Source organism: Melospiza melodia, chromosome 20, assembly GCF_035770615.1.
Source record: "Melospiza melodia melodia isolate bMelMel2 chromosome 20, bMelMel2.pri, whole genome shotgun sequence".
NCBI classification, from domain to species: Eukaryota; Metazoa; Chordata; class Aves; order Passeriformes; family Passerellidae; genus Melospiza; species Melospiza melodia.
The window spans coordinates 6,740,286-6,768,141 of NC_086213.1; the positions used below are offsets into that span (position 1 = coordinate 6,740,286).

The following is a 27,856-nucleotide window of genomic DNA, read 5'->3' on the forward strand; positions in this document are numbered from 1 at the left end:
AGGGCCAGCACCGGCCCCGGCGGCTCTGACACGGCCCTGGCGCGCTCCCAGGGGCTGAGCGCCCCGGACACGCCGTGCCCAGCACAGCTGCTCTGCACTCGCTCAGAAAAACGCATTTTAAGCTGCTAAGAGCTTACAGCAGGAGGCTGCCCAGCAATGCCCTGCCACAGCAGCCAGGGTCAGCACACACAGCTGCCTCTGGACACGCGTGTCCCGGGTCAGGGCGGGAGCCCGAGAGCCCTGGCTGCGCTTCGGACAATCCCCACAGGAGCTGTCCTGTCCCCAGGCAAGGGGCGGGTGGCAAGGCCAGGTTGTATCTGCACGGGATCTCCCAGCAGCAGCAGAGCCCATGGGGTTCCAGGCTAGACTGAGCCCTACAAGAGGAGCCCCTCATGCTGCAGCTGCTGAGGAGAGACACGGATGCTCCAGAGCAGCAGCAAGGCAAGGGCTGCGCCCATCGGGCCCAGCTGAGCCAGCACCGCCCGGCTGGAGCCGCCGTGGAGCTCTCTGGAGCTGCTCAGGGCCATGGAGCTCTCTCGAGCCGGTCAGGGCCATGGAGCTCTCTGGAGCTGCTCAGGGCCATGGAGCTCTCTCGAGCCGGTCAGGGCCATGGAGCTCTCTGGAGCTGCTCAGGGCCATGGAGCTCTCTGGAGCCGGTCAGGACCATGGAGCTCTCTGGAGCCGGTCAGGGCCGTGGAGCTCTCTGGAGCCGGTCAGGGCCGTGGAGCTCTCTGGAGCCGCTCAGGGCCATGGAGCTCTCTGGAGCTGCTCAGGGCCATGGAGCTCTCTGGAGCTGCTCAGGGCCATGGAGCTCTCTGGAGCTGCTCAGGGCCGTGGAGCTCTCTGGAGCCGGTCAGGGCCATGGAGCTCTCTGGAGCTGCTCAGGGCCGTGGAGCTCTCTGGAGCCGGTCAGGGCCGTGGAGCTCTCTGGAGCTGCTCAGGGCCATGGAGCTCTCTGGAGCTGCTCAGGGCCGTGGAGCTCTCTGGAGCCGCTCAGGGCCATGGAGCTCTCTGGAGCTGGTCGGGGCCGTGGAGCTCTCTGGAGCCGGTCAGGGCCGTGGAGCTCTCTGGAGCTGCTCAGGGCCATGGAGCTCTCTGGAGCCGGTCAGGGCCGTGGAGCGGCTGCAGGGGCAGCTGCCCTCTGCAGGCACCGGGACAGGAGGGGACCCTACCTGGCCCCACAGCGACAGCGCCCGCTGCAAACACTGCGAGCCCGGCGGCTGGAGGAAAAACAGCGAGCTGGGAGTCTGCACCAGCCTCTCCATTCTGCAGAACCCCCCGCCCCTGGACTCAGCAGCTTCCCATGGGGTTGGGGAGAGCAGCACGAATACACTGCACTTCATTTTCCTGGGTATACACTCAAGACCTTCCTAAAATTACACTAATACAGGTGAATCCCACTGGAACCTGTACACACAGGAACTCTGGCAGACTACCTGCTCAAAGTTAAATGCATTTATTGATCTTTTTGCAAGATCACAGCTCAGAAGAGTGATTTAACAAAACCCTCCTTCACAACGCTGGGCAACCACATCGACGCAGGAATCAGGAGACATTGGAACACAGCATTTCTCTTACAGAACACAATTTATTTGGCATTTGGATGAAATGTTTCTCACAGCATCTTGAAAAAAAAAAAAAAGATTAGTGCCAACCCCAAAGAAGTTAAAAACAAAAACCAGTGTCACAGGGACTCAATTATTATAGTATCAAATTTAAATTCTACATGGTATTTCACAGAATATCAAAATCTTTTATACACTGCCACAGTTAAGTCCAGTCACAAACCAACTACACAGGAGAAGCCTGCAAGTGCAGCGCTGGCTAAAATGATTTTCCAGAGGAAGGTACAAAGCAGTGTCTCATTCTCTCACAGCCTCCCAGGCACCCTCAGCCCAACACACAGGGATGGTGCAGCCCAGCCACCTCTGCTGGCAGCAACCCTGACCCACGCAACACTCGAGGGGCACATCCTAGAAAATTAAAGCTATGTGGTACCGTAGCAGGCAGGCAACGCTGACTGTTATTGGGGGGAAGCACATCTTCATCACTGAAAGCATCTATTCCAAGGAAACACCTACTTCACTTGGGACTGGGGAACATGAGAAGCAAACATGAACTTTGATTCACCTCCTCTACACTCAACTGCTCTAATTTTATGGTCCAGCTCCCAACTTGCAAGGGAAACTTAAAAGAAATTTCTGCATATTACATGTTCCTTAGCTAGGGATAAAAAAGACGTTCCAGCAACTGAAAAAGAGAGATGCACATTATGGATTGTACGAGGCAACATTAAAACATCGGTGTTTTGCCACTGAGAAGTCACATCTGAAAGATAAAACCATCTTTAAGTACCAGGTTCAAATTCATTTAATATGAGATGGGAAAAGAATGGTAATAATTACTGGTCACAAAAAACATTTTCTTCCCAAGTACTGAAACAGGCCATCACCCCATGGCACCTGTGGAGGCAGAGCACCCACCAACTGCGAGATTCAGCCTTCAGAAAAAAATGTCCACCTACTTAATATTTCATCTAGATCAGTGTCCTGCTGTGCAAGGCTGAAGGAACAGCCTGAGCTCAAAGCAAACAGGACTGAACATTACACAGACAAGCTCCTTGCACACCTGAATGATGGTGCTGATCCTGCACAACAGAACCCACCACCCTGCAACATTTCAGCTCTGAACTCTCCCAGTGCAGAGCCAGAGGCTGCTGTGGGACTGTGGATGGGCATCACTGACAAACCAGAGTGTCTGGGGCTGCTCTGGAACAGCAGAGGCCTCAATATGGCACCACAGAACAGGGAAGCTGAGGAGCAGCTTTGTCTGAGGCCACAGTGGGACGAGACCAGCCCGGCACAGAACCAAGTGCTGGGACTTGACAACAACTGCAGTCAAGGGCAGCCCGAGAAAAACACACCCTGGGCTCCCCCAGGCTGCTGGAAACCATGTGGCAATGCCATCTCCCTGCTGGGGCTGCAGGGACATTCAGGATGCACCAGATGTTAAGAACATCCAGAGATGTGAATGGCAGTGGGGAAAAATCAATGCAGAAATTAACTCCAGAGATCTCATCACTGAATGGCAATCCAACCAGAGAGGTTTTCCTTGGGCAAGCACCAACTCTCTGTCATCAGCCCTCGGACAAACTGCCCACCAGTCACCTTGCAAGGGCAAGGAGGGTTTGCTGAGGAGTCCACTGCTGTCAAGAAAACTCTTAACTCTTCCCCAGTTGGTCCAGCAGTCTGAGTAGTTGAGACATTTTCTGCTACAAAGGCTCTTACTCCAAGAGAAAGTACTCATTGTGAAAAAGCTACATTAAAGGAGGGGGAAATGACAATTTTATTGCCAAATTAGAAGCTCACCGAGAGGTAAATGAGTTGTACTTAGTGAGCTGCTCCATTCAAGGCAGAATTTCCCTTGTTTACATTTAAGATGAAGAAGGATAGGGGGAAACAGAAAATAGCAGTCTCCTGCCAATATACAAGTGGGAAAGGCTCAGAAGCAATGGGGAAAATATCACACTGAGGCTTCTACAAAGAAGCCTCCATTTGGAATAGCTACAACCAGGAGCCACAATGAAGTTGCCAGTTGTAACAGAGCTTATTTGCAAATAAAATTCACCACAGAACCAAAAGTAAAATACAAAAGTATTGAACAGATTCCCGCAGTGTTAGGAGAAGTGTGAGGTAAGGTTATCTGTTCACCTCAGCCACAAAATACAGCCTCAGAGACTGAACCAAGCCAAAAGGCTTTTTGTTATTGCGCTAGGATAGTACAAAGAACAAATATTCCATCTGGCTTCAAAAGAAATTGGAAATTTTCTACTTTGCACTGCTAACAAAGTATTTTTCAGGAACAGATTGTAGTAGCATAGACTTTGCATCCCATTTAAGTGTACACTATCACAGCCTGTCCTACAAGAGAGTGTAGCCAGCTCAAGAGAAGTATTAACCCTAGAGCCTAATTTTTATCTCAGTGCTTAGTTTCACCTAGCTGGACGCAGCACAAAGGTTACTGTCTACAGTATGTATAGATATATATATATATATATATGTGTGTATATATATATATCGCCACCCAGAAACACACACACACACACACACATTCGTACCTAGAAAACTAAAGAAAAATCAGTACATACAATGTATAAAACGTATGAATGTGCTCAAAAATGCACAAAACCCGCTTTATTTTCATACTTCAGAAATGCTCAATAATTTGTATGCATGGTTCTGACTACTGCTATCCATCCACTTCATTAGACCAGGACTTGGAACTCGGAGAGGACTCGGTCAGAGATCCCACAGGGTGGAGAACTGCTCCTCTCGTTTCGTACCACTGCTGCTGGAGCCAGGCACAGCAGAGAGCAGGATGGGGTGGTGGAACAGCTCCAGGCAGAGAGAGGCTTCCTAGCAGTGCTTCCTCCCACTCGTGTGCCAGCAGCGCTCCCAGAACTGTGATTCACGCTCCCGCTGGAGTCAGGGCTGTCTGCAGTGCCTGCAAGGCCAGACACCAGCCACGACCTCGATAACCAAACTCACAGCTTTCTGTGCAAAACGAGTTGAACTGTCAAGACCAATCCCCAAGTACAGTATAAGCCTATAGGCAAGACAGGGAATAGAAAGTAGCAGCGTATTCCATGGGGAAAGAGTCAGCTGCACTGGGAATCCACAACAGTGGGTTAGGATTTGTCATACAAGTATGATTTCTCATCATTACTAGAAAAATAGATCACATACACAGCCCCATGCAGTGCTTTCTTCCTGTCCCTCTAGGCTTCTACCCTTCATAAGGTAACAGGAGACCACGCACAAGAGGCATTCTTTACAAATTCCTTAAAATTCATCTCATCTGCTGACTATTACAGTAAGTCAATGAGAAGCAGAGGCAATGGGAGTATGGGAGAAAAGGGTAAACTATTTGTACACTGAAATCCAAACTTAAATTTTAAATTGCCTGTAAAGATTATTTTATACTCATTATCAAAACCAACAGTGCTTGACTTTGGGTATCGTGAGGAATTGAATGAATCTTTGCCATCTGTAAATTAACTTAGCTTAAAGAGTTCAATACGAGGGGGAAATTTAAGTTGACATATCAGACTGAAGCAAACTGCTTTATTGATTTAAGTACACTAACCTCATTATAACCCCTTGTGGGACCTGGATAAATGGCTTGAGGGGCACAGGGGAAATCTCCAGAACAGGGTTGGCTATTTATGGGACTGAGATAAGGAAGAGGTGTCCAATTAGAATTAAACATCACCTATAGTACATGTTGATCACCATTTTTAAGTGGTATTTGTAGAACTGTAAAGAAGTGAAATGAAGGGGAGAGAACACACATGCTAAATATAGCATGCAATAAGAAAAGCAAGAACAGTGGTCTTGTATCCAGGCCAATTTTGTGCAACCATTCACTGCAAAGAAGTTAAACCAGAAAGAAAATACCCCAATCTTACTTATGGGATTAGAACAAACAGGGGCTTTACACAGTGAACTCAGGCTGCATCAAAGTTAATTGCCCCCCATCTCTTGCCTAAAATACTTCCTAACACACATGAGGGTTCTACTAAAGGGACATCACACACCCAGTTTTCTTGGTGGGCCAGAAGTTTATCCAACAATACAACAAGTAACTGTCATTGCAGATCCCTTTTTTCTCAGTACCCATTTGTCACATATTGCGTAGACCATTCCTGCTCCAGCTCCTCTGGTGTTCTGATCAAGGCACTGTGTTTTACACAGTGTAACTCCTGATGGCATGTGTCCCACTCCATAGAACAGGCCACCAGCCCCCTCCTCTGCAGCTCCATCTTCTCTGCTTGAACAGTGATTGCCCCCACCCTTCTTTTCCATTGTCTGTTTCCTGAGTCCAGTGGTATCCAGCCAAATCCAAGCAGCTTTTTTCTGATGTAGATTTTGATTCCTCTCAGGTTAAGAAAAAAAACCAACAACCCAAACTACCCATACTTCTCACCTCCTCAGAAGTCAAAGGAATTCTCTGCTCTCCTCTCCATAGCCAGTGGAAAAAAAGAGCAGTTGTACAATCCATATTTACAGGGCAAATTGATTAGTGAATGAATAACGACAGCCAAAAACGAGAGGCACGATCCTAATCTAGAACATAAAAGCAGTGTTTGAAAAACAAAGTGGAGATTCCTTCTGAAGTTCAAGCCACGGATTAGTGTTTGTCTGTGCAAACAGTTGCTAAAACTCTGAGCGGTGCTGGCGCTTCACTCCTTTATACAATGGTGTTGAGGGAACAGTGGCTGTGGCGGCTGCCTGTCAAAGTTTCTGCTGGGGTGTTTTCATTTGTGGGTGTGTCAGGAGGGACAAGAAAGGTGCTGCTGTCAGCAGAGTCTTCCAGCTCCACTGGAGAAGGACCAACTGAGGGAGGAAGCGACCCCTCTGTCAGCTGTGGGGATACATCACAGTTTCCTAGTGATGGAGGACTGCTTTGCACAGCCTGAGAAAGAACTCCATCTGCAAAGGACAAAAAACCAAGCAGAATCAGAACGTGAAGTTTACCATTTCACATTCCCAAACAGATTTATGATCCATACTTCTGGGAGCTCTGAGTTTTTCCTGGTTTTGAGCTAATGCACAACAAGATGAGACTGCAAAGAGGAAAATTGTGTAACAAAAATAAAACTTTGACATATAAATAAGATGCTTGCACTAATCAGGCTCACTTATCCTGTGAAATATGCTGCTATAAAATCCCAAATTGGAATGATTTCTACAGTATGTGAATATCACAGCTGCAAAACTGAAGAGCACTGGGTGAATCATTAGACAGTGGTATATTTGGTCAATTTTTGGGGGGTGTGGGTGGGGGAAGCAGGGAGGAGAGAAGAGGCTGGATACATTTTATCCAGAATCTCTTCTACTTGACATTTGTTCTACTTCTTAATACCAAACTCTATCAACATATCTTAAAAAGGCCAAAAATGGTAGCAGCATGTTAGAAAAAAGGTAACCAGCTAATCCATCCAAGGTTAGGCTCAAAAATAGGTAAGGTTTAAGAGGTAAACTACTTACAGATTGGATTCCACTGCTAATTTAGTGATTCAAAAAACCCTTGAGAAAAACCAAGCTTAATGATACATTTTAACAAAAGACTTTTCCATCGCAGAAATTGCAGATTTTTTGGTAAAATGTCTTTTCCCATCACAATTGCTAAAATACATAATTATAGCTTAAAAAAATCCATCCTCTAGCCAAAATGGAAAAGCGGGAGGAAAGAGAAATTATTGTCTGCGTACCTGGAGTGGAACAAAGGATGCTGTCTGGATTGACAGAAGCCTCATAAGGAGGAGGTGGGTCATCAGGATGTTGAATATCTGGGTACTTGTAAGCAGTATAGGGTGGAGGGGGATCGTGAAAATGAAATGCTCCACCTTCCCCATCGTCTGAAAGATGCAGTGGAGTAAGGCCAGTTCCAAAACCATCGGGGCCGTAATCAAAGCCAGGCATCCTGCGGCCCAAGTTGAAATGGTGCACTATTCAAGAGAAGGAAAAGGAGTAAGTGACTTTATCTCGTGCTGTCTTCTTCAGTTTAAGTCAGATCTCAACACTTTTTTCCACTTTTCACACCCCAGGAACTCAGGTCTCCTGAAGACCTAGAAAAGTCTACATAACCCATCCAAGTCAACTTGCTGCAATTACACAATACCCAGGCCCACCTGCTCCCAAGTCTGTTTGTCCTGCATCGCATCTAAATTTGACTCTAACCTCTTCAAACTACAGACTATTGTTCACACAGAAGATATTTCAGATTTGGAGCACATACAAACAAAAATATTCTTCCATTATCCACTACAAAAGTTCAAGTTTGAAGACCCCAACAAGACAGAGGCACAGCCAGGCAAGACGATGACATTTCTCCCCTTTCCATACCCCAATGTGTCAATACCCAGCACAAGGAGAGAGCTGATACTCACAGTTAGCTCCAATCAGAGACTCAATGCGCTCTCTCCGCCTCTGGCGCAGCCGGTGCACCATGAAGAGCAGCAGGGAGAGGATGAGGAAGGAGGAGATGCAGCTCACGATCAGGCGCATTCCACCGGCCATGGAGTCAAACAGGCTGTTGCCATCTGTTCAAACACAGAAAAACAGCTTGTTATTTTTGTTCAAGCTTCATTTCTCTTGATGTTCTTCTGTCAGTAACGGAGAGAGAAACGTAGAGTGGAGATTCATTAGCCTGGTTTAACACTTCTCCGTATTTCAAATCTATAAGAAAATCATGAATCATCAGGTGATTTATCTTTTTACTGCAAGAAGATCTGAAAGTTTCTAAGAATATCTTCCTTGGGAAAAGGGGCAAAACGTTGAAGGCTTTGGGCCTCAGAATATTGGAAAAAAGGTTAGTGGCATTTTGCACATCCACTTGTTTCCCTTGCATGGCTGATCGTATTATATTAAAGAGGAAAAGGCTTGAGAACTGGCATATATATACACTATATAACTTCTGAACATCCTAACCCTTCCATTTCCACTAAAAAAAATCTCTGAACATTGTCACTGTCACCCAGATGTGGCCATCTAAATTCCACATGCCACCAGTCCACTGGTCAGCACCACTAAGTGATTGGAACATGGTAATAATCACTCAGGAACTGAAGAGATTAAGGTGAATGGGAATTAAACCCTTTGCTAGAGTCATACCAAAAGCAAGTGGCAGAACAAGAAACAGGCCCAGGAGCTCAGAACTTGGAGAGCTCTAACCCATTGTTAACCAGACCCACACAGGGAAGGCTCTTGAGAACAAATTACCACTGTACTCCCAGCACCAGGCACAAGAGGCATTCATTTCTCACAATTCAGCTAATCCCCCTTGGTTATGCCTAAGCAGCACATGCACACACAGGTACTCCACACAAACTAAAATGACCTAAAGATGATGTACTGTGCTCTTTGCACTAACTTCCCACTGTAGAGTTCTGAATGAGAAACACACCCAGGTTGGGGTGGGTAAGAAACAGATGAGGTGGCTCACAACGTGGTCACCTGCTGCCACAGGACACCAACACTAGCAGGGATGGCCTCTCTTCCCAGTCACGACCAGAGGAACCAGCCAGGCCCTGGCCACCTCTCCACACCCACTCCATACTTTTCCTTTCACTAACAGCAACTGAAGTTTTAGCAAAGATTCCTCATAAAAGAAGGCTTTTAGCTCTACAAAAAATTTAAGTTTAGTTTGCTACACATGCTAGTAACAGAAAAATCCACCTAATGTGTATCATTCCAGTCCACGGCTAACAGGCTGGCATTTATTATGTAACACCTCCTTGGCAAGAAGAAATCCATTTAATAGTGCACCACGCATAAAGCTCGAACATTACACCCTCTCAGATCCGGCTGTGCAGCACAAAAGCCTGGGTGCTGTCAAACCCTTTAGCAAGTACCACTGACAGAGCTTCAACTGCTGCAGTCACACACCTCCAACCAGCACAGCCTCCTGAACAGCACAGACCTGCCCTGCTCCTCCTCCATCTCACAGCCACACCGACTCCATCATCCCTGCACAATACTCAGGGCTGTCAGTAACACTGGAATGCCTTTAGTAAAACACACTCATGGGTGCAGAGGCCCAGAGAATCTGACTTTAGTCATGGGATGGACTCTGGTGGTGCATTCCCCCTCTGCAGGCTGCACCATGATCTGAGAAATGCTCATTAGACCTTGATGAGTTGCACTTAGGCTAAGCCCTCTTGAGCTTATCAGAAACACTGTCTGTTCCCAGGAACTAACAGGTGTCTAAAGAACATCTGGCTTTTAGTGAACAGCCTTGGAAACTTATTTTTCTTGCCTGAATAACAATCCACTTGGAGTGGTATTTTTGTTATTGCACCTTCAAAGAAAGTTACTGACTCAAACTGTAGGCAGGATGGAAAATTACTACAACTAGAGCCCATTCTCTTGTGACCCTATAAACAGGAGCCCAAAGTGGGATCCTTCTGATCTCTCAATTCCCAGATAAGGGGCTCATGTGTATGTCTCAAACACCAACAACCAGGTGGCTGCGGAGCCAGCCAAGGACTGTTAGTAATAACAGAGACAAGAACTGTTTTTAATAACCAAGGACTATTGGTATTAACATGCCATGAGAAGGAACAAGATTTGTCTGGAGAAGAGAAGCCAGGTGGAGATAGGGCAGCACTTTTCTGTGAGAAAGAACCACATCACAGTACAGTGCAGGAGCAAGAATGTGTGGCAGGAAGTGGGCATGGACTGTAGGGTGGGATTGAGATCATCACAGACACCTGAAGCCCACATAAATACAAAACTCATTATTTCAGAAAACTTGTTTTTACCCTCAGTAGTGCCCTGTAACTGCACCACTTCAGTCACTAGAACAGCTTCACCACATCAGCTCTTTCCAAGTATTGTATTTCTTCTACTACCTTTTCACAGTTGCAGGTCTGTCTTAACAAGAGCCACAAGAGAAAAATTGTTTTCTACCACAACATGGAGCAGCAATAGACAGACTACCTTGGTTTCAAAATATTCCTCTGCTATTTATCTTTGGCTAAATGAGAAGCATCTTTTAAGTGAGTATAGCTGGGATTGCTCAGCTTACTCCTACCACTGAAAAACCCCCTACTACCAAGTCCTTGAGTAATATTTGTTACCACTTGTAATCATTGCTCACCCACTCACACTGCAAGAGCTGATTACCTGCCAACCCAACAGCAGGATTTATTTCCCCCAGGTCTCTCCTTGGGTGATTAATTTACTTACTGTTGATTAGTAAACTGTTTTCTTTCCTTTGCAACAGAACTTAGGGAAGATACATGAAAGAATCAGACAAAGATAAATACATGCTGATTAAAGAAAGTAATTCATTAATTTTTGTCATCTGGAATAGTCATTTATAACCACCCAGAAGGAAAACTGAAATGTTTAATTTAAAATTTTCAGTGTTTATCACTAGCTGAAGCAACTTCATGATGAAAGAAGTTGGATGACTGCTAGATAATTCCTCTCTAGAAAACTAAGTTTCTAAAAAATCCACCAGAACACTTCAAGCAAGGGTATAATGAAAGAGTCTCATTTAGCATCAGAAGAAGAGCTTAAGGATGAGAAAGGATGTGGTAAAATACACTCTTCAAATCAGTATTCATGAAATAGTTAAGACCCACAGCAATAAGCAAGGATTAAAGAACATGACACGAGGTTATCCCAGGCCATCTGATCCTGTCTGCTGGATGATGCTTTGCTGACACTGTTCCTGCAGATAAAAAAAGTGAAGCCTAAGTCTTAACTCAGCTGATAAGAGTGGGAGGAAGACTCCTGCTTTTTCCCCCACTCTTTCACTGCACACCTGCCACACTAGCTGCAAACATCTGTTAAGCTTAAAGCTCAGAACAAATGTGACACAAGGAGAGACAGTGGCCTTTAATGATTAATCTCTCTAGTTAGGACCAATCAGACTGCAAATTTGGAAGCCAATAAGCACCCCTTTATTTGTAACAGATTGAAATAGAAGCCTCTGATGGAAGACTTGACCTTCTACATTTTCCACAGGAGTTCAGAAAAATAATTTCTTAATGCACTCAGATAAGATTAGGTTCTTTTAAAACACCAATAAAACCAATATTACAGAATGGCTGAGGTCAAAGGGGACATCCTGAGATCATCTAGTCCAACCCCTGTTCAAGCAGCATCAGCTGGAGCAGGCTGTGCAGGACAGAGTCCAACAAGGCACTGAATATCTGCACAGAAGGCAATTCCACAATCTACTCCAGTATCTGACAGCTCTCACAGTAAACTCCAAGCCAGCTAAATTTCTTTTCTGTACAGAAAAATAATCTCCCCAAAATCTGCACCCCAAAACATTGACTGACAAACAGTTCAAAGTCAACATCATTGAGTTAATCAATCCAAAACAAAAACTGCAATGATATGCCAAATCCAATCATTAAGGTAGTAGGTCCTGATTATTACTGAAACTCTATTTAATTTTAAAAACTCTGCTTCCCACATGATCCCTGCATGAACACTTCACACACATAAATATGCTCATGACCAGAAAAAGATGCTTAATTAGTGCTCAAGAGAAAAGTGTTTTGTTTTCATGACAACTAAACATGACAAAGGAAATGTACCAGATGCTCTACTAAAAACCCACAGTATCATCCCCCTCCAAACTGAAAATAAACTACTGCTTCTCCTTTCTAAGAAGCATCAGGGATAATTCATTTTAACCAGCCACAGCCTGAAGTGTTTCCCATGATTTGAGACCCTTCCCCACGGGATGGTTGTACCCAGCAATGTAGAGGCATGTAATGGACATATTTTATGAAAAATCCTTTTGCTAGGATTTTTCTCCTGAGAAGCTGAGAGGCCTCAGAAATTAAGTGTAAACAATAATTATCTGTTGCTGTGGAATGCAACAGGTGCATCTTTGATTGGTCTCATGTGGTTGTTTTTAATTAATGGCCAATCACAGTCCAGCCATCTCGGAGTCTCTGGTCAGTCACAAGATTTTATTATCATTCCATTCCTTTCCTTTCTTTGCTAGCCATCTGATGAAATCCTTTCTTCTATTCTTTTATTATAGCTTTAATATAACATTTTCTTTTAATGTAATACATATCATAACATAATAAATCGGCCTTCTGAAACATGGAGTCAAGATTCTCATCTCTTCCCTCATCCTGGGACCCCTGTGAACACCACCACATTTGGTGAGCCCCGAGTGAGGAACACTGCCACAGAGGCACTGCAAGGATGTGTTGTTTCCAACAAAGCTATACCCAAAGGTGAGCACTCAGCTGACTTTTACTGACAAAGCTGTAACAGAGTCGTACCTGGGTCCAAGCAGGTGAATTTGCAGCACTCCTTGGGGTCCTTGCGGTACTGCTGGCAGCCCTGGGGCCGCTCACACAGGGCGGCCACGCACATCTCGGGCTCCCCGTTGTGGCACGTGCAGCTCAAACAGGGATCGTTCCCCTTGGGAGTGAAGTAGTAGCCTTCATCCACAATGTTGTCTTTGATATCAACACAGGTCTGGCCTAGAACAGACAGGCACAGCAATGTCCATGGAATCCAGCTTCATTTGTTGTGTTAAGTGATTTGTAAACGTAAGCAGAGCACCAGTTAAAATCCAGGCCTTCACACTGAAGAACTTTGAAAAAGGGTCGCCAGGGAGTGGGAAAGATAATGGATGGTCCCAGGGACACAGAGATGATTTTCAGCTCATTGACAAGGGGAGTTTTAGGTATTTAATGGAACTGACACACTTCCAACCATCCCCTCCAAGACAGAGGAAAGCAAGTGGTCTGAGAAGTTTAACTTCACTGCCAAAGCCTGCTGCAGCTCCCTTCCTCTTCCCTGGAATTAGGAAAAGCTGTATCTTTTCTAGACCAAATCTTTAGGCCTTTTAACAGGCCAGGACTTAAAAAGGGAGCCAGGCAATAGTACTTCCACTGTGCTAGCAGCATCAGTGGAAGCACCTGATCTCTGCCCAGCAGGGGAAGCTTAGCTGCCTTTTGCCCACTGACCTAAAAGCAGGTGCCAAAACCAGAGACAACAGTGCTGGGAGCTGGCAACTGTACTGACTGCTCAGGGAGGATGGCCTGTCCCCTCCAGCCTATGCACAGTCAGCTGCTGGCGTCCAAAGGGAAGATAATACTGGGAAAGACCTGAGGAGCTCAATCTCTGATCAAAGCAGAGTCAGCCATGACATCCCAATGGGTTGCTCAGGGTTTTATCTAATCTGGTCATAAAAACCTCTGACGACAGAGGCTGCACAACCTCCCTGGCAGTCAGCTGCACCCTGTATAACCCTCAAGTTAAACAACTTTTCTCCTTGCAAAGAAGCACCATCTAGATCAGGTAACGTTTAAAATTACCTGATAATACTGCAAATATCTCTGCTGGTATCAAGGCTTTTGGAGTACAGGAATGCAGATACAGAAGATACAGAGCAAAAGCCTTTTTTTTTTCCACTTTTAAGTCAGTCAGCTCCACTTGCCTTTCCCTTCTAGGTCTAATAATTAGATGGAAAGAATTTAGTGGAATTTGCTATACTCTAAAATAAGTGTTTCCTCATTTTAATGTGAAATTAATAACTTAAGAGCAATGTTTACTAACAAGGCATTTAAGAAAAAAAACCAAAAAACTTTTTTTGCCCAAATTTATTTTGGGGCTGATACAGCTGCCTAATGACTTTTTAGTAGAACTCTGTACTGTGTGACAGCCACACATTATATGCTCTTATTTATTAAAATCAAGCAGAAATATAACTCCACCCTTTTTTTCTCAATTCACTGGGCCAAAATTAGAAAGGGCAATGAAACAATTTTCAGCTACTTATTATATGCATATTTAAACAAACAATACAGTCAACACTGAACTGAACCCAACTTACTCCTTTTGCAGAGGAATGAAGCTTTCTTATAGCAGCTTTCAACATACCAGCCGTGGTAACCGTCGCGCCGCAGTTGATGAGAAGAGAAATACTGGAACTGGGCACAGAAAACGTTTTCCTTTTCAGGCACACGCTTATTAAAATCAGGGACAGGGGGTAAAAACACTTCTGGAGAGCCTGGAACAAGATACATTGGCATTAGCAGCCTGTGGGTATGTAAAGGCTCTGTAACATCGCCCATTTCCTGCACGCCAACTCCAATACAAAGAGTCCTCCAGCAGCAGCTCCCATTACCAGCACTGCTCTGGGGGAGGGCAAACAGCTGGGAGGGAAGGGCTGACTCACATAGAAAAGAGGCTGCTGTTTTCAAAGTACTGGGTAATTCTGTCACTCTGAACCAGAAGTGATACTCCAACATCTCCACAAGTGCTGCTTCACAGAGCCCCATGGGGTTTGCCTGACAATAGTCATACACCTCCTCAAACCACGCTGACTTTGGTCACAGTTGCTACCAAGTGGAGCAAGAACCCACACAGCAATTTTGTGCCTGGCACTCCATGCACCCACCAGTGCTTCCAAAGATGTGCATCTACCTGTGCAGCCCTCACAGAGCTGCTCCACGTTTGGGGGGATGCACTAGGGCATCCACAGTTTGGTGCTTTCAATCATGAAACAGCATCCTGATGGGCTCCAAACAGCGCAAAAGGTGTTGAGGGCATTTTCTGGAGGACTCATGTTCCACATGTCACAACAATAAATTAAAATTTTCAAGCTTTAGAAACCTAAATCACTTTTCAAACAGGTATTAGAAATTCAGAGTCTGCATCAATAAAAGCCTAAGAAAAGTTTTTCACAAACTACTGAATGTTACTATGTACTTTACTTTGTAGAGGCGTCTCTTTGTTAAATATAAAGCTTAAAAACAGAAGATTATATGTTATTTAGAAGGTTTAAATTCATATAATGCATCAAATTAAATAAAACTCATGATAAAGTTATGATGATTTCTCTGTAATTCATGCCTCTCTGTTGTGACCACTCTGTCAGCAGATGGCAGTGCAGTCAGCTTTCCAAAGAGCAAAGAAAGGTCCTTTTAAGGAGAATCTTTGCATTCATGTCTCAAAGGAAGTATTTTTCATGACCCAACTGTTTGAAAATTCTGATCATAATTATGTGTCTGTACCTAAAGGAGAGTTTTCCTTTCAGATTATCCATGGATACTGAAAACTATGGATGAGAAAAAACCTATTCAGATTAGTTTTCAAATGCTACACTGGAATTCACAGTGCTGATGCTTAAAAAACAACATCTTTGTTATAATTTCTACATTACCTAAACCAGTACAGGAATTAAACGCACAATTGTACACATAAGAGCTTGTATTATGATTTTAATCTCACTAATAAATTAGCTAATAAAAAAAGGTGTAAAAACATAGCTTTGCACTTTCAGCAGAGGGAGCTGCTTGTTTTGCAATTGAAAGGGTTTAGCCAGCGACATCCATCAAATTAATGTTCAGTTTTTCATATAAAAGGAGATATATTTCTGGGATTGCGCAAATTCTGACATGGTTTAAGTAAACTACCTGAAAATACTTTAAAAAGAAAAAGTAAATTCTGCAAAATTCAAGTGTGGTTTTTTAGTATACAAAATTCTACCAATTTTTAAAAAGCTAAAACCTCCAAACATGCTACACTAGTCTGCAAATAGTAGAACCAGGAATCAGCAGTTCATCTAAACATTCACCACAAAGAATGAGAAATTACAGAGTAATTCCCTTTCTCTCATTTAATCAAGGGGAAAACCCAAATAAACTGACATGTTCTTTCCATGCCAACGTGAAAACCCATAAAACTTAAACTTCAAAATAAGATGTGTGCTGAGTATTAAACTCTTCCATTTCTACCCTCTGAAGCAAAGCAGTTCACCTATACTATTTCAACATTACCACTGAAAGAAGTCATGCTGTTCTTTCAAATCATATTCATGCTTTAATACAATTTTCATGGGCACTGAAGTAAGCAGCAATTTGAGAGACCCACCTTTATAAGCAACTTCCCAGTGACCTTCCATCACAGAGTGATTTCTGTAGGTGATCACATACTGATATCCCACCCAGAACCTGCAAATCAAGTTACATTCTAAAGATACAGGCCAAAAACACATTAACAAATTAAATTAGACAGAACCTTCTAATGTCTTCCTATGTAAAAGCAATGTAGAGAGACTACAGTTGAGGAACAGAGGAAAATACTTGATAAAATACTTATTAGTTTTCTAGGTTTACAAATTATAACTGACTGTGTCCTTTATTTCTACTCATAAACACCACCTTATTCTGTTGTCATGGCAGCATTTCAGTATCTCAAACCCAAAAATCATACAGCAGCATCCAGAAGTCAAGTATTTCTGAACATAAACAACCTAGGTCAGACTGTTCTGGATCAAACCATTTAACTCTTCACAGACAGAAACACACCACTACTCAGCCACTCCTGGTGATCTGACACGGCAGCCCAGGAGTGACAAAAATCCCATACACAGAAAAAGGAGGAATTGTTTGTTGTGAACTAACAGAAAGAAATATTTAAAACCACCCAAACACAGTAGTTGCAATTCAAAATGCCTTTTTACTTCATTCCTATCTCAAAGTTGCTCTTTGTTAGAGCTACAAGTACTTCATAGAAATCAAAATGTTGCTGAAAAATTTAAATAATTATTTTTATCCACAGCAGTGCGGCAGCAGTCATTGCTGAATCCACCTTCCTGATGCAGCTTGAGAACACCTGTACCTTGCTAAGACAAGCTGAAGATAAGAAGACTCTGCTGATAAAAAGACTCTGCTGAATTGAATTATCTGTTAATAATTATTAAAACATAAACTACAGATGGGGCACTGCCTAACAGCCAACCAGCACGTTCAAAGTGGCTTATTCACCTGATGTAAATTTTATCATTAGATTTTCTACACAAACCAAACCACCAGTATTTGTAGCACACAGAAACCATTCTCTGTAAACATGAGATCTTTGTCCTTTTCTTCCTACTCACCCACGGTTGTTTTCCTCTCCCAATTTTCCTTCCAAGTTCCACTCCTGTTCCAGGATGAAGCTGAGCTCTTGGTCTGCAGTGAAGGTGGCGAGGGATCCGTTCACCTGCTGACATGTCTGCACAGCGTCCCAGTAGTTCTCCCCATTTAAATACAACCTGTAACAGCTGGCTGTGCCCTCATAGTGCTGCCATCCTGTTGGGCACTTTCCTAGGAAACATGAAGAATAGAAGGGAAACCATTCCCCCCAAATTAGGATCTTTAAGGTAATGCATCCTAATCAATTATCACTGGGGCACGTACACACAGTAGTGTGTGCACTTCACCTCCAGAGGAGGAGGTGCACACATTACAGATCCCTGAAGAGTTACTTTACTACAGTTTCTGATAATTTACATGTTTTTATAAAGATTAAGCTCCTAGTAAAGTTCCATCACATTGTCACAGCCTTTAAAATCTTTAATTAAGACTGACCATCTACTGTGGAACACATTTCCCTGCACATCTTTATAAAACCAATAAATTTGATTAATCCAAGCAAAAACAAGCAGCACAAAAACCCCGGAGGTGGCCAATTTAATGACTGTCTTTCTTTAAGATGATTAGCAATACATTCAAGGTGCTGTGAAGTGTTCAACCTACTCTTACAGTCTCAATAGTATTCATATAATCCTGCCCCCAGAGTGAATCATTGAAGGTGATAGAAGTTCTGGGGAAATTCTTGGTTGCTTTGTAAAAAATCACCACTGTAAGGCAGATCTTTAGGAAATAAAAAGGTGATGGTGTGAACTGCTGTCTCTGCTTTCTCTCAATTAACTCAACTAAGGGAACCTGAAACAAAAGTCTTGTGGCATTTCTGCATGACACAGGCCCATGGGCTAACAGAAAGAATCACAGGACAGGAGGATGACATTTAAACTTGCACTATTAATTTTGCATCGCCTAAGAAACTTAAAATTCAGAAACTGTTTTCTGTTCATTGCATTTCACAGTTCTGTTCTCAAGCCTCTTTATTCTGTTTTGTTTCTTTTGTTTTTTTTTATCCATTTTTATTCTGTTACAACTATGCAATGAGTTGTAACAGAAGGACATATACAAAAGAAATGCACAAACACCTGAAATAGCATTGCAAGTCAAAGTTTGGTCAAGAATCTATGAAACAGAAAAGACTACTACTTTTTAATTTAAAAATAGCCTAAATTTGTAAATTAATTAGCAGAGAGATGGCCCAGATTTCCCAGTCTGCAACTTACTGCCGAAGCGGACGGGCTGAGCCACGTTGACGGTGTGGAAGCGGGTGGTGTCTGCTCCTCTCCCCCAACTGTGCCTCGAGTCCATGTTTTCCTTCCCATGGTAAGTTCTCTGGTCCCCTGTCAAGCCTGGGGACCAGGAGGAATAGTTACTACTGGTGAAAGATGCAAGCAAAGGCAGATTTCGTTTTATTAAACTTTCTCTGGGTTTTAATTCAAGACATATGTGATACCTGACTCGGGCAAGCAAAGATGGCAGGTCCCTGCAGTAACAGCTTGGCCATTTTACTCAGCAGGTAACTGAAATACCTTCAACTGAAAAGAACCAACAAGCCATTACACACTCGTGCAGGGTAAATGAAATAGTTTGGCAGATTCTCACCAGCCGGCAATTGCACACAGGACCTGCTGCTCATCATTTCAACTGCTGCAGCAAATGCATCACCCCCAGCACATTGTATCTGCTCCTGTTTACAGAACTACCCACTCCCCAGCTGCTTTGTTCCTCAGCTGTGTGTTCAAGGACATAAGACAACTCCTCCAATACATTTTCCAACACATGCTCTGAGATGTAGGATGTAATTAAAACCAGGAAAGGAGACTGATCTCCAGCCAGAAGAACAGGGCTTTTTTTATTCACTCTCAAGCTTCTAAAGGAAAAGTTAGTTGGTGACTTCTGAAATAAGCCCCCACATCCCCTAATCTCAGTGTCAGGGTTACCAGGTGTACATGACCACCAGATTCAGTAATTTAGGAAGAACACACTGTAAGATGTTATTCAAGAAAAGGGGCTGGAGGGCTCCATGTGCCTACCAGGAGTAAATAAGGAGCACACAGTTCAGGTGGAGGCAGGGTGGGCCATAGCCAGCACAACTAGCAGGTTCCTAAGCAGGAAGGCTGGCATGGTGGTGGGGAGAAACCTTAGAGAAAGATGGAGGTGGGCACCAAGAATGATTAATGTGGAAACAAGAGATTAACCTTGAAAAGAGAGAAATTAACACCCAACACTATAAGCATTATAAATATCTGCTTGTATGTTACTTAATACTACTAGATGTTATTGAAGGTAATAGGGTTTAACCAGCACAGTGCTATGTAGACATTCATTTCTGTATAAAAAATCTGCTTATTTTCCTTTAAAGCTGATTAGCTCCATTTAGCCTCACTAAACCAAACAAACAAAGACATGATCCCAAATAAAGAGAAGCTACACAGTCTTCTTCAACAGTTTTAACGACATCTGTTTGAAATATATATGAAACCATGTCAATAAAACTTTCTCTTTTTGGACTATCTTTGGAAAGCAAGAGGTCCACAGCAGTTTCATGGTAATATAAACCCTGAGCTGCAGGCTGTTCACTGCATTACCTGGGGGAAAGACTTCCACGAGACCCAACATCAAACAGTGCACTCCATGGAACAAATGTAGGCACTGATGAGCAGAACAAATCCCTAGCTGGAGCCCAGGAACAGCAGAGTCACTCTGCACTCATCTGTCCCTAGCACACTGAGTTGGCCCTGGGTTAATGGGATAAGCAAGGGCTATTTAATTATCACATTATCCTAGGAATTACATGTCTACAGAGATCACCCATTAAGGAATGGCTGTGCATAATACACTCACATGGCCTTACAGGAATAAAGCAGAAATTCTGGTGCTCAGTATTAGAATATGTTATCTATCACAGGCAAGAAGTCAGTGCCAAGAAACTCAGCATACACTTCAAAGGACACAAAACAGTAAAATTATTTGACAGTGAAGATTACTGATTTTTTATTACTTTAAAGGCTAATCTATTTTTAGTTTTAGAATCTGTTTTTAATCCTAATGGTTCAGTAGCGCTATTTACACTATGATTTTCAGAGAGATACTGAGACACTGAAAAAGCAAATCTTCAATTATAGCAAGGCTTTAAAAATAACACTAACTAATGTAGAATGCTTTATCAAATTCTACTGAGCTCAGCATGGGGAGCTCTATTTTCCCATGGCATTAAATGGTAGCAGCTAAACCCAAAGAACCAGTCAGAACCAAACACATGAAGAATCAGTTCCCTCTCAGAAGTGCGAGCAGATGCAGCACCATATGGCTGACCCTCCGCAGCTAAACAGAACGCCCACGAGGACTTAACAATTTATCTCCCCCAGGAATAAAACCAAAGTTCACAGGTTTTAACATGCAAGGTTAAGGAAGGGTTACACAGGCTAACATCCTAAATTAACAGAATTTATGCCAGATGCTTTGAAAAACAGCTACACAGATCCCACACAAAGAGTTCCATCACTTCCACCCAGGAAGCAGAACTCATTCCTTCCTCAGCATCTGCCCTTGTCAGCAGATTCATGCTGAAAACAGGACTGAAGTGGCACAAAGCAGTCACCACAAGCCACTTCTTCAAGCCCAACGCTGTCAGCTGCTTAATAAACTGGTGCTCTTCAAATATTAAATTGCTTCTCTTTGACCTGAATATCTGTCTCCCAAGAAAAGCAACAATGACAACTTTTTCCAGGGCAATAAAGAAATGCTAACAAGCCTCTAAGTCACTTGACTGCCATGAAAAGCTGTTGCAGATTCTGGTGGCAAAGGTGTAATTGGACTGGATTTCTATTCCACTTCTGCAATACTCTGCAGAAGAATTTTATGCGCTGTTCCTACTTCCTTTTTACAAATAATTTTATCTTTAAAAATAAATTAGAGTGCCATGGACTCATCTTCAGATAACAACTTAACTCAGAAGATCAGAACCTAACTCTGAGTGTTTCACAAAGGAAAAGCCATCACTTTCTTACACCACAGTGCTTACACTTCATATCCTGAAAAGAAATGAAATTTTGGAAGATCAGTTATTTTCCAAGATCTTTATTCTTCTAAATACTACAGTCACAGGCAATAACAGCAAGAGTGGTATTTTTACTAGCCAAGACAGATAGAGATCTGTTTCTTTGACTTTATATAATTACTCCAGAAATGTCATTTGCTGGCTAGTTGGCGCATAAAATGAAAAAATGGGTTCAAGGAAGAACCCATGGGGCACTATTTTTTTCACCCTTTGAATATTAAAGTAGTGAGCACAAGCATCCTCCAATGTGTTTCCCAATTGATCAAGTCATGATTAGTATTCACCCAGCTCCTTCCAATTTACAGTTGCTATCTAATTCACTCCAGCACAATTATAGTCTAAGTATAGGGCTATCCATCAAGAGAAAGTTGTCTAACAGTGGTGATTCTGTGGCTATTTCCAGTTGTTTAAAACTTGAAGCTACCAATTCAGAAAGGAAGTCTGCCATGCTGATGGCTCCTTTTACCTTTTGGAAAACTGTGTCACAGAGGTCAAGTCACTCAAGCAAATCCCTTCATAAGGATGGATGTACTATGTCAAATTATGTCAAAATTAAACTGCCTGGGAAACAACCAGGTCTTGCCATATCTTATTAGTTCCAAGATTTGAGTTGTTCCTGTTTAAACACACACATTCTCAAAATTTACATAAAAGCTGCCTTGTCCCCAAAGCTTCAAATTTTCTGTCCAGCGTATTACTGAAAGTTTAGAAAGCTTCTAATTCCATCTGGTAATTTGAGAGGTGAGAGAACTTCAAGATTAAGTCCAGTTTTGTGCCTCAGTAGTTGAAAATATAGTTCAGAAGCTCCTAGAGAGGAGTGATTCTTCTCAGATCAAGCAGCTCCATGCTGTGTGTTATCAACTGCATTGTGCAAGGACATCAATGCCAAGCAAGAACAGCATCCTGCTGTGCTGAGTGCTATTCAAAGTAATGGACTGGCAGAAAACAGCTTATAATTTAAACACCACAAGGTAGGGTAAAAAAAATAGGAGTTCAGCAAGAGCTCAGGAAAGGTGTGGAAATGTTCAGAGGTTTTTATCATTAATACCTAGGTTTTAAAAAAGAGATGTACTAAAAAGTGCACAAATGTCAAGAGTCACTTCAAGCATACAAAACATCCTTGGTGAAACAAAACACAAAGCTGTTTTTGATCACTTCAAAACAGGTTGCTGCAGCTGCTGCTTCATCAGAAGGGAAAGATGTGAAACAGATATGGATAGGATTTATGAAGGGCACTCGAATTCAAGACATCCATTTTCATTCATAGGCGACAGAAAAAAACATCAAGCCAGCAGTTTGGGAGGAAAACACATCAGAGCTACACTAAACCCTGCTCTGCTCAGCTTCCTGAAATGAGTTACACCAGAAGGCCTGCAAAGAAGGCAGGATATCTGCAGAAGCTGATCTGATATTCTGGTAGAAGCAAAGCTGGAAATCCAATAAGCAGTAAAAGGTAAACTGCAGATCCCTTCCCTCTTATGGGTTTAAATACAGAACTTTTATAGAGGTGGAAAAGTTGTGTTTCTACTTTGATTGCTTGTGTAGAAACATGAGAGAAAGTGATTAGAAAGAATAAATTCCATTTGTAAAAGTCTTTGTTGAAGATATTAATGCCTGTTTCTACCATTTCATAAAATACACCACTTTGGGATAAACTATTTTTAGGATCAATTACTGTTGACATGGAAAAGTCCACAAATTTCTCGAAGCTCCACTGCTTAAGCAGAAGCGAGTCACAGGCACATGCTACATAATGAACCCTCCCAGCAATTTTTAGTATTGCTCACAGGAGTAGGCAGACACTGGTTTTAGTCTGTCAGAGAGATGGATTGAGGGTAATCACTGCAGCAGATTCCACTGACACATGGGTGCCTAGTGGGAAGGGCAGGGGGAACAGTACTTTGCACATGGAAAATTTGTGACTGAGAGGAATTCCATGTTTCAAAGGAAAATGGTCATTATGATAAGAGACAGTGAGAATAAAAACAGCTATAATGACAATCTTCAGAGAAATATAGCAAAAAATAGGCATCTCACACACTTATTCTGATTGTCAATGAATTAAATGTCTTACTTAATTGTGTTCTGAAAAAACTGCCAGAAGAAATTCAAACAAAGATTCTTACAATTTGGAATGTTACTTGCACTTCAGCCAGTATATGATTACCAAACTAATTTATTAATTATGGATGCTCTTCTTTTAATAGGACCTTTGTTACTAACACAAATGAAATTAAGCCTAAAAAAGGTGAACCAACAGTGGCAAACAACTTACAATGGCTTTGTAATAAACCTTTCAAAACACCAACATGACTAAGGAGTCACTGAAACACACTTTTAACACCACCACAAAACCCTAATTCACTGCCATTGATCTGTTCTGAGTTGCTCATGTTGGAGTGTGCCATTAGTGGCTCAAAGGCTGAAGATTAACAAGCTTCACAACCAGATTCAGGGCCCTTTCTTGTATGCTTTCTTTTCATGCTTCAGAGAGTTTTCATGCCTTTTAATTTAAAGATGTTATAATTCTCCAAGTTTCACAAGTCCAGGTGGCTTCACTAACTAGTTCTTTTAGTCTTCAGACCGCCTTTATTGAAGGGAAGAACATTTTAATTAAAGTATTTACATTTAGCTGAATCATCACACAACTGCTCATCTAATCCAAAGGCATTTTCTACACTTAAAGCTGCATCACTTCTTGTTAATTCAGTGGCCAAAGCAGAAAGTTGCCACTCCTGAGTATGACTGTGTTACTATTATTAGGAGCATTAGCTCCCCATCAATGTCCCAAGACAGTCTCTCCTGTGACTGTCACATCTGTACTGCTTTCCTCAACACAAACTCACTGCTCTTCCAAACTGATTCTGCCCTCAGGTTTACTTTCATTGATGCTACTCCTCTTTATGTTCCAGCACAGCACTCCCATGCACACCAACCTCTTCTATTGCTGACAGCTCTGAATGACCCCTGCCCTTCAACACCCACTGCAGTCACCATGCAATCCCACCAAGTTCATTGTTACAGGTATAATAGTTTCTACATCCTACACAAGTAGTTCTTGTTCCTCTGGTTTGCTGGCTGCACTCCTCACATTACTGTGCAAATATCTCAGTTCTTTCACAAACACCACACCTGCTTTCTGGCTGTTTTACTGAGCACAGCCTTTTCACCAATTACTTATCTAATTATTCCTCTCATCAAGTGGAATACTTTCCTCTCTCTGCTGTCCAGCATTTTCCCCTCTGGTATTTACAGACATTATTCTTCTCTTCATGCACACAGACATGGTGGTGAATCAAGACTTTCCCACATTTCATTTCTTTAACCTTCAAGTTCTTCTTATCATGTCAGGCTAGACAGTCTACACCCCAAACACAACACCAGAACCCACGTATTGAGAAGTGTTACTCCCATAAAATCCTCCTCCTATCAATATACCAAGCATTCTTTGGAACTCCAGTCCTTAGTCAACATCATCCTGGTGCATACTCCAGGCAATAACTTAAGTTGCTGACTAATGCATTAGGAACAGGAGAAGATAAAAATAGTTTTCTATTAATGTGGAAGTTCAGATGTTCCCACAAGCAAAGTCTTCAGTGCTTTTTGAGTAAATCCAAACACTAACATGACTCTGCCCTCCCCTAGCCAATGAATTCCATTATACTCCAGAATTTCATTAGGTCCATAGCTTTTTAACATTTGGCCAAAGTTGGCTAAAAAGGAAGAATAACAGCACAGCTATAAAAGCAATTTTCTTTAGGACATCCACATTGTAAAGAATATCCTTAAATATCAATGGCAGAGCTTAATTTTCAGTGTCAGAACAAACTACCAACTGTTTTTCCCCTTTACACAAAAAGTTTTCTTGAAAGAGCACCGACATTCTTTCAATTATTTGTCATAGTACACACTGGGGAGATGGCTAACTCTAGCACAGCTTCAAAGTTTGAATGTTAGATTTATTTCTCCAATTCCTTTAAATAATATGGATGTTAAAAAGAATTTGTTGCTGTAAAACATCAATGTTACTATTTTGTAGCACCTCTCTGAAACAGCTGAGAACTCAGAATGATGAATGCTGTTATGGCAATGCCACAGAGTTCACATGATTCTCTGCCAAGAAAACGTTAGTAGTTCACTGGAAAAGAACTTCTTAAAACAGTTTTTGAATGTAATTTAGTCACACTGTAAAGATAAAAAATTTTCAATCGTGCCACAGTTGAATTCATGCTTTCAGATACCTGTCTCATTGTTCTTAACCGAAAAAAAATTACAGGTCAATTCACTTTCAACATACACAGAAAGAGCTGCACTAGCCTGTTTTTCAAGAACAACTGCAAACATTCCAAATTGTGATTGTACAGTCACAATATTTCTTTGCTTCTTTTTCAGCACAGCTCAGTACCCAGTAGCTTTAGCAGAGATCCACTGCTGGTGACAGGCTCCTCAAAGCATCCAGTCATAGGAGTTTATGAAGTGCAAATACACCAGCTTGTCTGGCAGAACAAAGTTCTCCACTTAAGCACAAGAAGCATAATCAGAACAGGGAGCAATAAAACAACTCTCTACCCAAGTCCAGCAATGTCACCCAGCACTGTCTGAGTGATACACAACCAAATCAGTAATTCCAAATTTAACCACAGGCTTATGTGTCATTTCAGTTTAACTGCAACATTTTTTCCTTGTCAGGAGAGTCTCTTTTTAGACCACAAACTCTCCTCATCTTCAGAATACCTGCTCTGACCATAAGAATGGAAGGATAATTCAGACAAGCAAAAAACTGTTTGCAGTATTAGCTGCTCAAGATGAAGAGAAGCCAACTCAGTCTTTTTTAATAATGGGTACAGTTCTACCCAGCAATCACCAGTTTCAAATAAAAAGAACCAAACAACCTTGTTAGGAAAATTAATCCACAAACACCAGAGGTTTATGTCTAAAAAGGAGACAGAGGAGTCCTTTCTGGCTTTATTCGAATAAAGGGAGAGGTCATGAGGCATTCCCCTGGGATCTCTCGGATTTTTGGAGGATGCAGCCTCCTTTTTATCCAAATTTCTCAGCCACATTTCCCTTCTCTCTTTCCCCATTGGCTGAGGTACTTGAGAGGTACATGCTTCCCAATACACCTGGATACAGAAGATTTCCCTCTAATGTATACCCCTTCCTTTTAATTTTTAATTCTTACTCAATTTAGAGGTTTTTCTTCCCCATTGTTTCTTTCATCTTTCAACGTCTTATTTCATTTATCAGCAAACCTAAAGTTGATTTGCAAAAGCAAATCTCTTTTTCCATTCATCAATCAGTGGAATCCTTCTCAATATTTCTTTTATCTCCCAGTGCTAGTTTTATCTACCAGCAGACCCACAGCTTGTTTGTAAAGACAAATCCACTACTCCTCTCAACCTGAAAGAGGCAAAGTACTGCTGCACAGTAAGCTGGTACGGGGCTGAGCAGTCTCTTAGATTTACCTACCTGTACAGTCCACTTCATCACTCTCATCCTCGCAGGTGGGGCGCCCATCACACTTCCAGTCTGAGGGGATGCACTGAATGGTCCCGCTCCGACACGCAAACTGCCCCGGGGTGCAGCGCAGCTCTGCCAAGGAGAGAAAAAATGGTGCTGTGTTTGAAATGCTATCTATTCTTGCAAATTTATACATATATTAATCATCTGTCATGTCACGGATCACTGAAGCATAACAGATAAAATCTCTGGTTAACTCAGCCTGTTAAAAACTCCTTCAGCTCAGATCACTTCATGCATGTTTGTGGTTTGAACAGACAGGAGGGGATGGGAAATCATTGTCTCAAGACATCTGTGGTAAAACCTTCCTGATAAAGATAGCCTGTGAGCAGCTATTACCATAGCATTACCCATTTGCTTCTTGTGGGGCACTGAGGAGTGCCTGTTCCATTTTCCCAGAGCTGAAGTTCAACACAAATATGCTTCGATAGGTGAGCACTGCATTATGCAACAGCCTCAGAATCCTATTTCCATTCCAATCACTGTGTATGCCAGAACCCACCAAACTTGCACAAATGCCCAATCTGATTTAGAGACATTTCACAGAACTACTTGTAACACAATATCTATATCCATGAACCTGTTTTCACTTTCTAGCTTCAGCTCTTTTGTAGAATTTCTCCATGTGAATATATCCTTTACTAGAAACTGTCACTATCTGCAAACATGTTGCTCCTGCTTCTGTGAGTTCACTGCCTACTTGCCATCACTACACTGTCACACCTAATTAGCATTATAAAAAGTACAACTTTTTTAAAACCTTTTCTTTTCAATTTCATCTATCAAATGCCAGAACCTAATAACTCAACTTC

General features: G+C 42.4%; 1 protein-coding gene across 2 annotated transcripts in view; it reads right to left on the minus strand.

The window, feature by feature from the left end:
* Positions 1-1,568: 1,568 nt before the first annotated feature.
* The window catches only part of DGCR2 (DiGeorge syndrome critical region gene 2), a 45,539-nt gene continuing 19,251 nt past the window's right edge, over positions 1,569-27,856 (minus strand). Inside the window, exons 2-10 of one of the 2 annotated variants that reach the window (XM_063173423.1) lie at positions 26,994-27,116; positions 18,688-18,813; positions 17,437-17,644; positions 16,428-16,507; positions 14,386-14,562; positions 12,824-13,027; positions 7,952-8,104; positions 7,274-7,510; positions 1,569-6,491 (exon numbers count right to left, since the gene is read on the minus strand). In XM_063173423.1, the coding sequence (XP_063029493.1) occupies positions 6,250-6,491; positions 7,274-7,510; positions 7,952-8,104; positions 12,824-13,027; positions 14,386-14,562; positions 16,428-16,507; positions 17,437-17,644; positions 18,688-18,813; positions 26,994-27,116 (1,550 nt within the window). In that variant the 3' untranslated portion in view covers positions 1,569-6,249. Of the gene's footprint in view, positions 6,492-7,273; positions 7,511-7,951; positions 8,105-12,823; positions 13,028-14,385; positions 14,563-16,427; positions 16,508-17,436; positions 17,652-18,685; positions 18,814-26,993; positions 27,117-27,856 lie in introns of both variants that reach the window. The other variant, XM_063173422.1, reaches the window with a different exon arrangement.